At 39.0% G+C, this 16,067-nt stretch overlaps 1 protein-coding gene across 1 annotated transcript; it reads right to left on the bottom strand.

Annotated features, from left to right (window-relative positions):
- Positions 1–1,217: 1,217 nt before the first annotated feature.
- Positions 1,218–15,107, bottom strand: GNS (glucosamine (N-acetyl)-6-sulfatase). The gene is made up of 15 exons (XM_053463251.1): positions 14,728–15,107; positions 13,149–13,208; positions 12,508–12,711; positions 11,538–11,603; positions 10,705–10,803; positions 9,804–9,971; positions 9,125–9,207; positions 8,872–8,990; positions 7,368–7,471; positions 6,398–6,499; positions 5,944–6,051; positions 5,392–5,502; positions 4,412–4,572; positions 2,982–3,461; positions 1,218–2,933 (listed from the first exon to the last, which is right to left on the bottom strand). The coding sequence occupies exons 1-14, from the start codon at positions 14,884–14,886 to the stop codon at positions 3,371–3,373; spliced, it is 1,635 nt and encodes a 544-aa protein (XP_053319226.1). The 5' UTR covers positions 14,887–15,107; the 3' UTR covers positions 1,218–2,933; positions 2,982–3,370.
- Positions 15,108–16,067: the final 960 nt, after the last annotated feature.

Genomic DNA, 16,067 nt, shown 5'->3' with positions numbered 1-16,067 from the left:
CCATGTGCATTATATCATATGTGTTCTACACAAAAGAGTATAGTCATATGCGTTAAAGTGAATACGATGGCTGGAGAATACAGTATCTTAACATAATTATTCAAGCTAGAGCACCACCTGATGACTGGCAGTTGTGTTTGCATTGCAGCAAAGCATTCACACTGGCTTTGAATGAAAAATGTCTCGCCATCACCAGGGAATCACTGCTTGAGATATTTAAGGGAATGGTGTGTGTGAGGGTGTGTGTAAAGCTCCCAAAAGCTTGCCGTTCCAAAGTTCTATTAGTCCAATAAAAAAAAGTTATCACAAGATGCTTATTTCATCTGTTATTTGATATTGACACCACTGGACTAATACGGCTACAACCTCTAGAAGCACCGGGTCACGGGGTCTTGACACAGCCTGCTCCCCTCCCATTTCAAAGTACTGAACCTCTGGGCTTCAAAAAAAAAAAAAAAAAAGAGAAAACCAGAATGTTGCATTAAGCATGTCATCAGTGTCTAGAGAGTGCCTTGATTTTGCCCACATACCCTCCTATCAATGGGAGCTACACTCAGAAGCAGGCAGAAACCTCTTTTTGGCATTCTTGGACATTAAGGACAAAATCTTCTGAGTCTGGATTCAGTTGCAATTATTATAACTAGCTGAATGATCGCAGATATACTAGGAACCCACTGTAACTGCGGGGTACTTACCTTCTGTCTGTTCCGACCGCCGTTCGTCTGAAACCCCTCGACGCCTGTAGCCACTGGCAGATTTCCTGAACACAGACTGCATGGACTCTGGTTCTGTGTACACGCGCGCCACTGTGCGGCCTCTTATAGGAACCACCCTTGTGCGTTCCAAGCCTCCGTTTCATGCGGGGCGGGAAATACAATTAGTATGTCTATTTAAACCTGGCTGTTGCATTAGCTCATTGCCTGTGATAGTGCCTTGTGCGTGTTGGCTGTGCTTATTAAATACCTTGTGATTTGGGCTTCTGACCTTGGCTTGTTTTTGACGTTCCTGTCTATCTCTTGTGTTTGATCCGTCTTGTTTTTGATTATCCTGTCCTCGCCTACTCCTGACTTCGGCTCCGTGTAACGACTACTCTTTTGCCTGCTGCTACCAGTATACTGCTCTGCTCCTGTACCGGTGGATGATACCAAGTTCCTGCACTGCTGGTCCTCTAGCCGTGACACCCACCAGAGCTGATGGCTAATAAAGTAAAACAAACACGCAAATAATCCTCTTTTATTGAAAAGTGCAGCAGTGAACAGGGTCAGTTAAAGGGCACTTCACTAACAAAATTGTTAAATCATACCACATAAAGCAAATTACACAACATCTGCGGATCATACATAAAAAAACAGCATAGAAAGCAAAAACAATCAATTTTAGGTAATTCAGAATTATTATCGAGCAGCTTAAAAAGACCAGTGCAATATTCTCCCTTTCCCCATTTTCATTTTGGGGATAGAGTCTACAATAAGTGGGTTAATTTTGAAGGGTTCGAACAACCATAATAATGAAAATCATTTAGCCCTGAGGCATTTAGATTAGTTTATCAGAAAAGCAATCTTGCCCTTCCATGGAACACTGTATCAATCTCAGCTTCAACATAAAAGCTGCCATTTTGATTTTTATCCACCAATCACAGCTTTGGAAATGTGTAAAGCGCTAGATATGATGGGCGTTGGTACAGTAGTATCACTTTGAGCCCTATCCACATGTTTTTGCTTGTTTGGGTCAAAGTTAGCAACTGTCCATTAACCTACCGTGAAACATAACTACTATGGTCCATTTTCCACCATACCTCGTTACTTGTGACTACATGATATATCTGATTGCACCTATCATAAAAATATTACATACATGTTTAATAGTTATCAGATGAATCAAAACAAAGGGGCTTCAACAGTTAATACATAAAAAATACATCTTCAGGGGAAAAAAAATATTGAATTATAGTGAACTAAAGTACCACAAGCCCATTCAATGCCAGAGGGCACTGAAATGTTAAACGAGATATTCAAATGTGCCGAAACATTTTTTTTTAACATGAATTAAAAACGTGCACTGTGAAAATTAGTTATGTTTTTCTATGTTGTGTTCAGTATGTGATTGCAATACCAAAAACGGGTTTTAATTTTCCTCACTTTGGTACGTGGCTTTAGATTTATTCAGAAAAGTATAAGCACGAAGCTGCATTATTATAATTAGATTTTTTAAAGTGTTTTCATATTTTTAAGCTATAATCTTTTGTAAATTGCTATTGCTTCACATTTGCTTCCATTATGGCAACAGCACAAGCCCATTTTATGTAATTCTACAGTTCCACTAGTTAAAAAATTAAGTGTGAGAATACCCCATAATACTGTATTGTCTAAAGTTCCGTACCAATTACTGCACCGGCAGCTTGTTAACAAGCGGGACAGAAGCACAACTAGACGTTATGGTACTAAAAAAGAGACCCTCTTGTATTTAATAATGATATGAAAGTCCAAGAAGTCTCCTGATTCCTATCCAAGAACATCCTCCTGATGTGATCCTCAAGATATTTGAATACATCTGGAGATTTGTTTGTATTCCATAATTAATAGCACCTGGCCCCAAAAGTTACTATGTTTTAAGTAAATATCACACATACCAGCTTCTTTGGAACTCGCCACATTATAAAATTTCAAGTAACAAAGAAACTGTATGCTGGGATATAAGCTACTGGGATGTAACAGGCTTCATATAGGTATATTTTACTGCACACCTCTGATAACGGGGTACTAGGGCTGGATGGTAATGTACCACCATTTAAATTCACATTGTGGTTAAAGAATTAAGAAAATATAGTATTTTCAGACATGAACATGTATCCCAAGACAAATCATCTTACTGACTGGGATTTTTTTATGATGATAGGTCAAATTGTCATCCTTAGTTTGCAAATATATATGTTACTCATATATAGAAATGGTTTTCATGAACTATGTTGTGTGCGATTATACAATCTTATATCTTGTTTTATATTTTTTTTTCATTGCCGTTTGAAAAAGGTTCATACCATTGATATTACCCTTTATCACAGAAAACAATATGCTTTTTTTTTTTTTTTTTTTTTTTTAAGTATATTCGCAGTGGTAAAAGTAACCCACCACATACGACCCAGATACAATGCCGCTCAAAAAATCAAAGAGAACAAGTTCCATGGCAACTTTCCAGAGTGTTAAAAATTAGATATATTTCACATGATCGGCAACTACTGATTAGATCCTGCACAGAAATGATGGAAAATAAATCAGCTTACTGAAGTCTCCATACATACATACACACACACACACACACAAGCTCGTGTACTTCATTTAAGAGATGATCTTCAGGATGAAATTCTTCCCGGTCAGATTTGGGGCAATTTCAAAGACTTTCTGCGGAATGCTTGATCTTGTGCACCCTGATCCTTAAACATCAACCTGGGATCAAAACTATACCTGGAACAGAAGGCAATTACCGTTACTCTTGGTAGAACAAGGTAGTGTATACACAATACAAGGGCTCTGCTTTCATGCCTCATTTTAGGATTACACAAAAATACAATTCATAAAGTTACAAATCTTAATTGCCGAAGCTCATTTCCCCCCTGTGGTCTCGTCCCTGGTCTTCAGTACCAAAGCAGACATTAAGCATCAGCAAATAAGTCAGTTTGCTTTTTTCTTCTAAAAGTCTTAAATAAATACACACCTTATTTTTAATACATGTTAGATTTTGTGTTTTCTTAAGACTCAAAACTTGAAGTTAAGTTTGCTAGTCCCATAAGAAGCTCTGTTATTCAGTTTTAAATAAAACCATATGATCTCGCCTCAATTCACTAAAGGAGAGTTGCGGTTTCAACTCCCTTGTTTCACAATTAATAATTAAGAGCCAACACTGGCAGGTTTCTCCAGCTAGATTAGCTGAGCTTCCCCTGTATAAAGTGTAATTCAACAGGTGATAGGAACAGAAAGTTTGAAGAAACTCTGCTGAATTAGCTATGCATTATACAGGGCCAGCCAAAATGTACCTGCAGAAGCTCCCTGGGGTTCATGTTCATTGAATTCAAAGAGCTGAATCCACAACTAAGTGAATAAACCCAAAAGGCTTGAGAAAGAAATATATAATTAAGAAGGTTTACATGAACATCTATAATATGTGCTATTTGACAATTACAAGTAATTATTTCGTTATGTCAAATTTCAAAAATGTATTCAATTAAAAGAAATCATTTAGCAATTTCGCAGTTGAAGCCACGTGGGTATAACTACTAAGCACAAAAAAACAAAAACAGCAAGACATTATTTTTAATATGGCGAAAAATATTCTAGTTTTGTCATGATATCATTGTCTTGTAAATTTATGCTGGGAGTTTATCTTCATCATATTTTCACATTTAAAAAGGAAATACCTTGGGTCAAACACTCCTGGTGTGTGACATGATGCACCCACACAAGACTGAAGTATCATAAGCCGATGGTTCATCTTCTCCAGGATTTCCTGGTCTATGGATTTAGCAATGTTAGTCAGCTGGTTTGGATCTGCCGTCAGGTTATACACTTCTACAAACACCTGTATATCAATAGTTAAGACATAGCGTGTTATCATTCTGTATTTGTGCGATACCGGTGTAGCACCGTGAATGCATTCTGCTCCACATACTTTAGGTTTAGGTCAACTATTATATAGCAAAGGCAATAAAAGAAAGCGAGGTCAGTGAGGTACTTTAAGCCATCAACAAAAGTACAGCTGCCCAGCTGCATAGCGTCTCTGGCTGATGAATAAGAGCCTTCACACCAAAGGGTGGTTGTCACCTCCAATAACTTCTACCAGAAGAGTGGAAAAAGTCACAGTGAATGGCGTTGCTTGAGTTAAGTATTTGGAATGGTGATTCCTGTACATCATATAATAAAATTAATTTAAAAGATGAGAACTCAGCACTGTATCACAGGGAGGCCAATGCCATTATCTGGCAGCTGTTGGCTGGAGGATTACTACTATAGGCTCCTAAACTGAAGCATCTCAAGCAACAATAGATACGCTTACTAGATGGTCAGTTAATATATTACCCATGGGTAGTGATATAATAAATGATAACCAGCCTGATGTCAGAAGCAGGTTATGTCAAAATACTGGAGAGGAGCCAAGGGAACTCGAGTGACAAGTGCCTGGTTTGGCAGCACCCATAATAATCAGACATGCAGGTGGCACAACCTGTTCTGTAGTCTGCCCCTGGTACCCCATATTTACCAGCAATTGTTTGGGGTGCTATAATATACTCACCTATGCTGAAATAAGAAATAGAAGGCATATCAAGCCTAATACCATATGAAATCTGGCAGTTTTTTTCTTAATTCTAAATGAACTAGAACATTGTGTAATTATCCTTACCTCTGCATCATCAAACTCACAGTACTGCAAGTCGTAGGATTCTGCGATAGTTCTCACGCATGCATACGTGTTATTGTATGAATCCTCGCAAACACAGTCTGGGAAACATTGCTGCAATATAAATATACAATTTATATATAATGCACTAAAAGAGAAAGGTACATTACAATTACAGAAAAATGGCAGATACCGAAAATCGGATCTTTTACAGTTTTTTTTACTTTTTTTAAGTTGACAGAAACCATATCCCATCTTGTGACTATAATGTCAGCCTTGATGACCCATAAATACGCAAATAGTGCACTTATTAATCATACAAAATACTACAAGATACAAATACTACAAAAAATATAGATGTGAACATATTAGGGCATTTGATACAGAAATTTATGTTACTGAACTATCAGGGCGTTTGGGGTTCTGCTCCATATTTCCAGCAAAGTTTGAAATAACCGTCAGTGGAAGGCAATGCTAACCTCACTTCCTACCAAAGTTAAACTGCTTCTTGAAATGACTACATCTATTTAGGAAAAAAAAAGCAAAGATACACACAGAAACACCGGGGCCCAGGTTCGGACATGTTGGATCTGTCACATTAAGGCCTTCCCCTTGGTATTCCACCAAAATATCAGTTCTCCAGGTCACGTTACTGGCATCCTTCTAAAGAAAAAGAAAAAAAATTAATTCAGCAACCCCCAAATCAGAGAAGCCTGCTCAAAGTGGAACTGTGACACCAGAAGTTCACTGGAAATCAGGTGTACCCGTGTCTGAGGACTTTTGAAATTCACAATTAGCAGAGAAGCTGTGACTAAATTTGGATTTAGCTTGGTTGGGCCTCGTCACAGCTGCCACCAAGATTTAACAGGGAAATAAATAATCAATTACTCCCTATTGGTTTAATAGAGACCCCCATGTCTTCTAGATATCCAAGAAATCAATATGTACTGTGCAAAACGAATTACTGTCAAGTAATTATGGTTAAATACTTTCAAATGCCAGAACTTGCCAAAATTGGTAGGAATGACATTCCATCCATCTGGGTCTTATTCAGGTTATATCCAGCAATATCCAGAATGGTTGGACCCAGGTCAATGTTTGCAATAAGCGACTGGAGAGAAAAAGGAACTTGTTTTAGGCAGAGAATGAAACGTTTTTAGACATTTATAAAAGAAAAACAACTTCTCCAAAACGGTTTTAGCTCCCTCCTTCCATCAAATTTTTTTGGAAAAAGGCAGTACTTTTAAATATCCCCAAATGGAGTGAGACCACATAATCTGGAACCGTGCTTCTCCAAACATTAACAAAAATCCCAAACAGTGATAAAAAAAACTAATACCAAAGCTAAGACGATTTTGTAAATCATCGCAGCTCTTTAACATAACAGATGCAAAAATGAGTCTCGACAAAGCAATTACAAATAATGCTTTGATTAGATAGGCAGAGTGTTTAAAGAACTGTTGAATGCCCTTCCCGGATATGAATCTTTAATCAAAGATCATGTTTTTAATCAGGTTTAAGACAACTCTTAAGGCAGCAAACAGTACAAAGTTAATTGCAGTTATCACGGAGCAACAGCTCTATGCTATGCAGTAAAATAAGTAAATATTGAAAAAGAGTGAAATGAGGAGCAGCTCAAAACAAAAATTACAGTATTTTTGGATCTACAAACAGCTACATCCATTTAATGTTATGGAGATGCGTTATCCGTATGTGCAGTGTTTAATCCACGTCTGCTCATTTCCAGCAATCTATACACACTGATGCACAAATACCCCCAGCAGTGTATGTTTTGATGAGCTTTGAAGAGTGTCTGTTTCAGAGTAGCCTCCAAAAGCTGTAATTCCCCCCATTTAGCAACTTGGCTATTTTGTAGTAAGTGATCTAATAATGTATGATAACCAGGTAACTTCAGAAATAACTATTCCCCACATATATCCCCTTTCAGTATCCACTAGTTCATACTCACTGTGCTTTACCTTGGATATCTGGTTGGGCTTAATCCCAGGCCCTCGTACCAGCAGCGGCACCTTTATATCAAACTCATACAGCTGTCTTTTGTCTATTGGCAAAGAGAACTGACCTGCAACACAAAGAAAAAAAGCCCTTTATTCCATGTGTTTGAAGAAATATACTAATGTCCCTTTAATTTTACCGTGCAATATGATGTTTTCACACATGACTGTTCAAGGAGTTTATTAAAAGCATGAGGGTCAAGCACAATCTTTTTGGGGTCAACACCTGCAGTCCAATTTGCCTCCCCCTGCCTGGTGTAAGGGTGCAGGAAAGATCCAATGTCGTCACCGTAATCACTAACAGCATACCTAGTGGTCAGGCACAGGTCTCACATGCTTTACTGCATCTGTAGGTTTACTGGCGGGCAAGAAAGAGCCTAGAATAACATGTCACAGTCCCACCACCCCACCCATTATACCACTGGGGAGTAACAAGTGTTTAAATCCAGGTTAACTACTTTACAGCAAAGTTTCTAACCGCTGATCCCCAATTTACCCATACAGCTGGTTTCCAGATTACTACTAAAATAGGATGCAGTGATCCAATTGGGCTTGGGCTCATATCTACTCTCGTCCTATCCTTTATTGTTACCACCAACCCAAAAAAATTTTTTTAGGACCATCACAAATTTGCCCATATATACCCATTGAAACAACAAAAAAAAAGTCCTTTTCTATAAAACTAACTTGTATGTTAGTCCTGCTTTTTTAATGGTAAGGCATTATCAAGTCAGCAGATGTAAGCATTTTATCTTTACAGCTTGTATTTCAAAATAGAAATAAGAACACAGGAAAGTATATCAGCAAAAATGACCCAGAAATCAGGATTACAGAACAATTAATAATAAAACAATATGAATGAATAGGTGTACTGCCCTTGAGCAACAAGTGCTGTTTGTTCACTTACTGATACCAGCTTATCATACATCAGCATCTTATCATACTGATACGGATAACCAACGGATTCTAAAGAATATTGCTTCATTGTATTATCAGATGACCATACAAGACTCTTAAATTCTGTGTAAATAGAAGATATTTTTCATTCACCATTAAATACAGTGGTATATTAAGTAATTTAACCACAGAAGGACATTTTATATAAAAATTCCAATAAAACTTCCTTTATTTGCAGCCCTGGAGGGTGCCAATGTTGTCAGTCGTGATCATTTTTGGTTGGTCCGGTTGCTCCAGATGTCTTGGAAAACAATTTATGTCATGCTCAGCTGACTGGAACTTCCAGTTTATAGCCTGATAATTGTTACGACACTCAAGCTCAAACACAATAACCCTCCAGAAACTCCCAATACATTTCTCAATGATGTCAACATAAACAGAGACACCACAAGATATGCTTTGATCACTGCGACATTCAGCAATCATACCAGACCTCGTAGTCTAAAAGCTAGTGCAACACAGTCATGTAAGCATTTTATATAATAATACATGGGATAAGTCAAACTCTTACCTGTGTGGTATCCGTTGTCCGATGTGAAGAAGACATAAGTATTCTCAAGCTCACCACGGGCCTCTAGTTCCTTCAAAAGTTTTTCGATAAGGTCATCAACTGAGAGAAGAGTTTGCCATCTACACAAGTAGAAGAATGAAGTCTGATGACATCAGCATTTACATATAATAACACTACATCTAGTCATGCGACAAAATAAATTAATTCCGCAGAAGTAAACACAGTAACTAACTGTAGGGTTGTGTATGTATACCTCTTCCGAAATGCATTGTCCAAGAACTGTATGGATGTATTGCTCATTGGCGTCTTGGCTTGTCTGATTAACCAATGCTTATCCTGGGCGAAAGGAAGGGAAGAGGTTATATCATTGAATATTACAGTTAACACTGTTAAGAAAATTTGACTCCACAGTATAACCAAGATAAAGAAACAAGACAAACAGTGGAGTGTTTTCACATTTCAAGGAACGTGCTGGATCCTGTAAATGATGAATAAACTATATGATAGCTGGTTTGCTGTGCCATTCCCTATTTCTTCCAACAAACATCAATCAAGATTTGAGAAATTCAGGTTATGTGACTGCATAATGAATTCACCTGGCTTTAAGCAATTGTTTGCCCAACATATACTTACTACATTAGGACCCAATTTTGTTGTGCTACTGTGCTAATGTTAATATTCATTGTTAATATTTTAGATTTATGGAAATGACTGCATATGGCACATCTTTTACATGTCTCCCCCAACTATGCCAAGATAACCAGAAATGTGGATACAAAAGCAAAAGTAAGAACTAGCACACGGTTACTCTTACAGTATTGGCTTTATCGTTGTTTCACTATATTAACAACACACACACACATACATATATATATATATATATATACACAGATAGAAGAACGATTTATTGGGCTTTAAGACAGTTACTGCACCTTGCCATGAACATTGAAGTTGCTGCTCCTGGGTGCACTGACATTGAGGAAGGACTTCTCATACTGGGGTGCCGCTGTCCATGGAGAGTGAGGAGCAGGCGTTGCAATCATCATGAAGAATGGCTCATAGTTGGATTTATAGCTTAAAAAGTCCAGGGATATATTGGCCTGTGTATGAAACATTAAATAAGTCAGTAGTGACATCACAAGAAACCCTTCTTGGTATATTTCTAGGTTTATAGATGTACAATGATCATAGCTTGGGGCAAGGACCACCATTTTCATTATTGTTACATATCAAATGGGAACATCCATATTTACAATTATCTGTGTATAAACCAAGAGTTTTTTTTTTTATTTCAATAACAAAATGCTTTACCTAAAAATATATATTGAGTTACACCTCTTGTAAAGCTCTTATTGTTACACAACAAGCAGCGCTCTCCATAGAAATAGAGTAACAATGGAAATGGTGTATATAATTTAAAAAAAGAAAAGAATAAATCAGCAGAACTACTATAATTATTTTCATTAGACATCACTATCCACTGTAATTGAAACAAACATGTTTTTGTAAATTCTATTAATAGAACAACAAAAAAATTTAAAATAAGGTAGTAAAAGCACTAAGAGGAAGTGGTTTCTCATAAGCCAACATTCTGTTTACTAATTCCCCAATTATCTGCAATGGGTCACACATTCTCTCCAACGTTTCGTTCCTCTGGAAAATGCATATGAGACATTTTACACCATTGGTGTGGCCCAAAATCTGATTCTGAAAACCCATTCCTAGAAGCAAAAATACTTTAATTCCTGGTTTACTGCATTCTTCCAAATCAGAAAAAAGGGAAGATGACATCATTTTTGGGCAGACTAGATGGGCCAAATAGTTCATTCTCACCAAAACATCTGTCAAGTAATCCAAAGTGTAGTTTCCCCCATGACTTTGTGCTTTGCCATTCTTTGAAAGCGTGTAGTTATAATACTTTGAATTTTTCTCCTAAAAAATAAACAGGTATTAGAAAAGTATTATGTAAAATATATATACACATATATATATATATATATATATATATATATATATACACACAATCAAATTTATGTTTATTTAACGCAAAATAAATCAGTTTAAAGATCGTTAGAATTCAGAGTGGTCACTACTTGGACACGCAGACAGGAGTAAACTAACTGAAAAATGATCAGGTTCCGTTCTGTATGGGGTAACGTTGAGCTATTTTATTATTTTAATCCACAGTACAAAAATGCTTCCTTATTACTTTAGCAGGGAATTCATATACTCTGGGGAGGCGACTGTCCATTTAAATGTGATCTATGCTGAAAGATAAACTAAAGTATTACTGCCCATTTAAGCATAGTAACATCTACAAGAGTGATATTCACTCTTAACATATGCACAAAAGCAAACACATTGAGAATAAACAAGTGAAGAACATGTCAGCTGCTCCGTGATCTGTGACATGAAGCCAACCTGGTTCCTCCGCAATATTCAAGTATTTTCAAACACAAATTACCGTACTTTCATGTTATGCCTGAAGCCTTGTGGGGAAGAGCCAACGAAGAACAAATATTTTGTATCAGTTCCCGTAGGTGTGAGATGAAGTAATAATACTGTACACTTGTTGGCTATTCTGCTGACACAATAGGTGTTCCATATTACATGTTTTTTGAGTGCCTATCAACAACAGCACCGCCAGTTGTGGTGACAATACTCACCAAAGCGTACCAATAACTCCAGCCTGGTGGCACATGGCTGATCCCGCCTGCCTTCTCCACTCCATACTGTACAAAACAGCACAAAATCCACAGCATGTAAACAACAAGTGGCCAAAGACACATCAACAACATTTGTGACGCTTTTCTTTTTGACCCATGTCATGGTTTCCCAGTGGCTTGTGACCTCAACTACAAGCCATATCTAACAGCGACCAAAGGGGGCAACCACTACGGAGACATTTCTGCAGATTGCTAGAAATATAGCAGATTGACCCAGTTTTCTCATGATGAACGTGGCTCAATAGCATACCGTATTCCTTGAAATAAAGCTTTTTATGGCAAAAAATTACCTACTTATACTTACGCATCATGCATGTAACTCTTTAATGTTCTGGGATCGCTTGGAGAATACTCCAAAGTACGGCCACCGTTGTGTGTTTGCTTTGCTGATTGACTGCCACACTGCACAGCTGACAAGGTGCACTGATCCGAGGGTGAGTGGAGCAGCTAAGTGTATACTTTCTGCATGCTGAACCCCTCCCGGTTATTGGCGATCTGATACAGTCGATGTCGCAGTTCCATGGCGGTAGAATAAAGCCAGGGAAATATCACCAAAAATGAGCTGCCCCTCCCCCCCCTCAGATCAGAGCACCTTGTAAGCAGCAGTGAGGGAATGTCCGTTACAAGCAAAAAGCCTACTTGCTTAACCCTTTACATGGTGAGGCTTTTCCCGATATTACGTCTGATGGTCCTATATTTTTTTGTTTTACATAATGTTTGGCGTTCTAGCCGTCTGTTGTAAAGCGTTACAATACTTTGCTTAAATATCCTATGCAGGACAACAGATTGATTGTGTGTTTTATGACATAGAATACATTCATAACTAAAACAAAAAGGTATAATAGTTTAACTAAGTGCTTCCTCGTTCCTGTAGTCTTCTATAACGAAGAAAAATCACCCGGAACATTACCTGGTTTAAATATTTGCCGGCAAAGAACGTCTGGTAGCCGATGGAGTTCAGCAGAGCGGGGAACGTGTATGGCTCCTGGGTCTTCTGCCAGGCCTTACTGCTGCAGTTGCCCTCTATGGTATTATTAACCACATGGTGATTGTGGGGGTATCTCCCCGTCAGGATGCTGGACCGGCTGGGGCAGCACAGGGCACTGGCAACGTACTGAAACAAAAGAAACCATTCAGTAAATTGTTAAACATACCGACAAGATCACTGCCACGGCGGCACTGACCTCATGCCTGCATATAGTCGCCTGTCACGTAAGCAAAGACTCTGTCCTTTACACAGCTACTAATATTTAACTGAACTCCGTGTAGTGCTCTCGTAAGGGTTATCTGATGGGTCACTTACTGCTATACACTATCTTACATATTACCCTCCTGCCCTACATGTGGCGTGGGCATTAATGTGTGACTAGAAGACAAAACTGTAGCCATGGACGTCACTGCCAAAAGATACAGGACATCAAGGAAAAAAGATGATACAATTACGCAATTAACTGTTAAACGTGAGAGAATTCCGCACCACACCATTATTGCAAATTCATCCTGTAGTCAGCACTGGTGCAATAGAGCTATATATCGTTGGCAAGCACTTACTGCGTTAGGAAACGTTATCCCTCGATCGGCAATCAACCCCTTTGTCTTCTTTAAGGGCGTCTACAAGGAGGGGAACAGTGATGAGGATGCAGTGCATTGGAATAGTATCATTTATCTATTTTTATCAGAAGCTACAGTATGACTCACATATCACATAAAAACAACAAATAACAATAACGCATTTAATAAACAAAAAGCTTACCTGCGATATATACCTTCCATCTGGAGATGGAATTCAAATCTATAGAATATTTCTCTATTTGTAAATAAAATATGGGCATCTTGCTATTGTTATATTTATTTATAAAATATTATTGTTGTCTTATTTTCAGTATCAATATCAGCCAATTTAAACACTTGATGCGTTGTTTCAAAGATCACATGTACGTCTTGCCCAGATATAAACTTTAGGACACATATGCTTGGGCAAAGTGCAAAATGGAAAGCATTCGTATCGTATGGAAGATGCCTTCAGTCTCGTTAATGTTTCTACGTAAGCTAAATTAATAACGACACATCACATGGCTTTGTTTCCAGGGGCAGAAATCTTTGGTTTAATAACTAAGAACTACCGTGCCGTGTAATAGTTTTGGAGACCTGGGTGTGAGGGACAAGACTTATCTGGTCGATTTCATGTCCTGAAGTCCTCTACGTTCTTCTCACCCATCCTTACACCCAACAGCTTAATACAGAAGAATAGTCATACGGATGACATGTTTATATATATATATATATTATATTATATATACCTAGGTCGTGTTATTTTGTGTACTAAACATTTACAGTAGGGTACACTTGGCCAGCTGGTCCACCTCACCCCCAACTCCTTTTAAACTGTAAGCACTTTTAAGCAGGTCCCTCCTTACTGTTCTTTTCTGTAATCTAAATTTTTTACGTGATGCTCTACTCATTACGCTCTGTACAGAACTGTAAAATGTAGGGTTTGTTACAAGCGAGAGGAAGTGTAACGATGCGCTGCGGAGGTTAGGTGACTCGTAATGTCGCTTACATGTCAGTGCAGTGCCCGCCTCTGAGTGTAGAATTTGGCAATTTTCTTTGAATACTCCGAAAATGGTTCCCAGGGGATTTTTCGGTCGTAGCTCTCAATGCCACAGCCATACAGACTCTGTCGGTGACCGCATGTATGTGCTATTCACTATATACATTACCTATACGACCCCGCACATATACCTCCGCAGCGTGCGACCGTTCTAGGAGTCTACATCACCTCGGAATTAGATCACCCGGGTGCGGGCTGAAAGATCTGGAGTACCATCGCATGAGATGCCAAGGACATTTATGTGAAAGATACAGGCCAGATGCCATTCAGTATAATACCACTAAAACCAGTAACAAATGCTACATCATCACCAATTGCTTTGCATTAAAACAAGCATCTTGCTTATGCAGAAAGATATCTGACAGAGTAAGCATATCCCAGGGCAAGATGGGTTCTCACCTTCACCACTCACTGATTCAGAAATACAGTAAACAGGATTAGTACCAGCACTAACGATATGCCCAGACCTGTACCCACAACTACCTCTCAAGACACAATCCCAGCCCATGATCGAGTTACCATGCCACCGAGCGAGACATCCTGATCATCAGTCAAGATCAGCACCACGTTAGGCTTGCGAGACGCCCCCCTCGCCTCCACAAGTGGTGACCCCGAAATCCCGACAAGCAGCAGCAACAGCAAGCGGTTCCAAGACACGAAGCGGCCCGGACGGTCCATCACTGCAGAGAATGACAGCCCGGATCTAGTTCATCGCACGGATCGGAACCCAGCGAAATCCCCCGAGGAGGAAGTTATGAAGTGCCAGTCAGCTGCTCTGTTACAGGAGAGTCACATGCCTGCCGAAAACAGGAAGGGAGGAGAGACGGGAGGAAGGCAGCCTGCGGTGTGCGGAGGCGTCACGTTCTTATCATATACCGACTAACGCTTCTCGGTACATTGGCTGTTAGGCCCGAATCCCGTAACTGTCCTCCGGCTTCGTTCTGAAAGCGCCTGTTTAATATAGGTTACGAAGTCCTCCCTAGCCCGCTGTACAGGGACCCTGCAGACCCCTCTGCTTGCCCCTTGCGCAAGTTACCCTGGGGTGACTTTGAAGTGTGTAAATACATGGTGATGAGTGAGTCGGTGCCACTCTTTCCTCCCCTGATGACCCTCTTTTCTGGGAATGTTTGGTGGGTATGAGTGTATAGCGGTGCTCCACACATTTAAAAGTCATAATAATGGGAAGAGAAACAGCAGGGAGGGAGTTTAGAAAATAAATCGCCTAAATAAAATTTAAAAAAACACCAATTCTAAAGGGTGTTTGAATTTCAGAATAGGGCTCCTCTGTTAAAGGGTTAAAGCAGACCTATAATAAAGGAAAATACCTTGCAGTTCCTGAGTAGCCACTAGATGGCGGTAGTTGCAAATGTATGTCTAATTGTATGTCTATGGGCAATGTCTGTCTGTATGTGTTGTCTTGAGAGTTATGGTATATGTTAGAGTCAGGACCCATGCATTTGGCACCTGCTTCTTCCATTAATTCACCTCCAGGTTCTGTGGTTACTCTATATTATACAAATGCGAGCTCCTTAACTTTTAGGATGTGTGCGTGTATGTCTATTATTATGAAGGTTGAATTAGACTGAGATATATATTGCCAAGAACTGTTAGCTTCTTGTTTTTACTAACATGGGAAAGCATACCTAGGCAGGTCTCATACATTTTCTGTTAAGCCTTTGCAATATCCAAAGGCCATTCAATCTGCAGAAGCTGGTAGCTTATAGCGCACAACATACCTAAAAGGGTCACTCCGGCAACCATATATACTTTAATGCATGGGGGTAATCTGTACTCTGTGATTAAGTACTTTAATATGCATTCTTTTTTGGTGGGGCTGTTAGGGACGTTATACTGTCCAT

The sequence above is a fragment of the Spea bombifrons genome, chromosome 4 (assembly GCF_027358695.1).
Source record: "Spea bombifrons isolate aSpeBom1 chromosome 4, aSpeBom1.2.pri, whole genome shotgun sequence".
Lineage (NCBI taxonomy): Eukaryota > Metazoa > Chordata > Amphibia > Anura > Pelobatidae > Spea > Spea bombifrons.
This window is presented reverse-complemented; position numbering and strand designations above follow the sequence as displayed.

Bases quoted from the DNA above. Each gene is read 5' to 3' on its own strand.
- GNS (XM_053463251.1), bottom strand. From the start codon at position 14,886: ATGGACCGTCCGGGCCGCTTCGTGTCTTGGAACCGCTTGCTGTTGCTG. The intron at 8,991-9,124 runs GTATACATACAC...CTACTTGTGTAG, and splicing joins GACAATGCATTTCGGAAGAG to ATGGCAAACTCTTCTCTCAG. The intron at 3,462-4,411 runs GTATTTCCTTTT...CTTCTGTTCCAG, and splicing joins CCAGGAGTGTTTGACCCAAG to GTATAGTTTTGATCCCAGGT.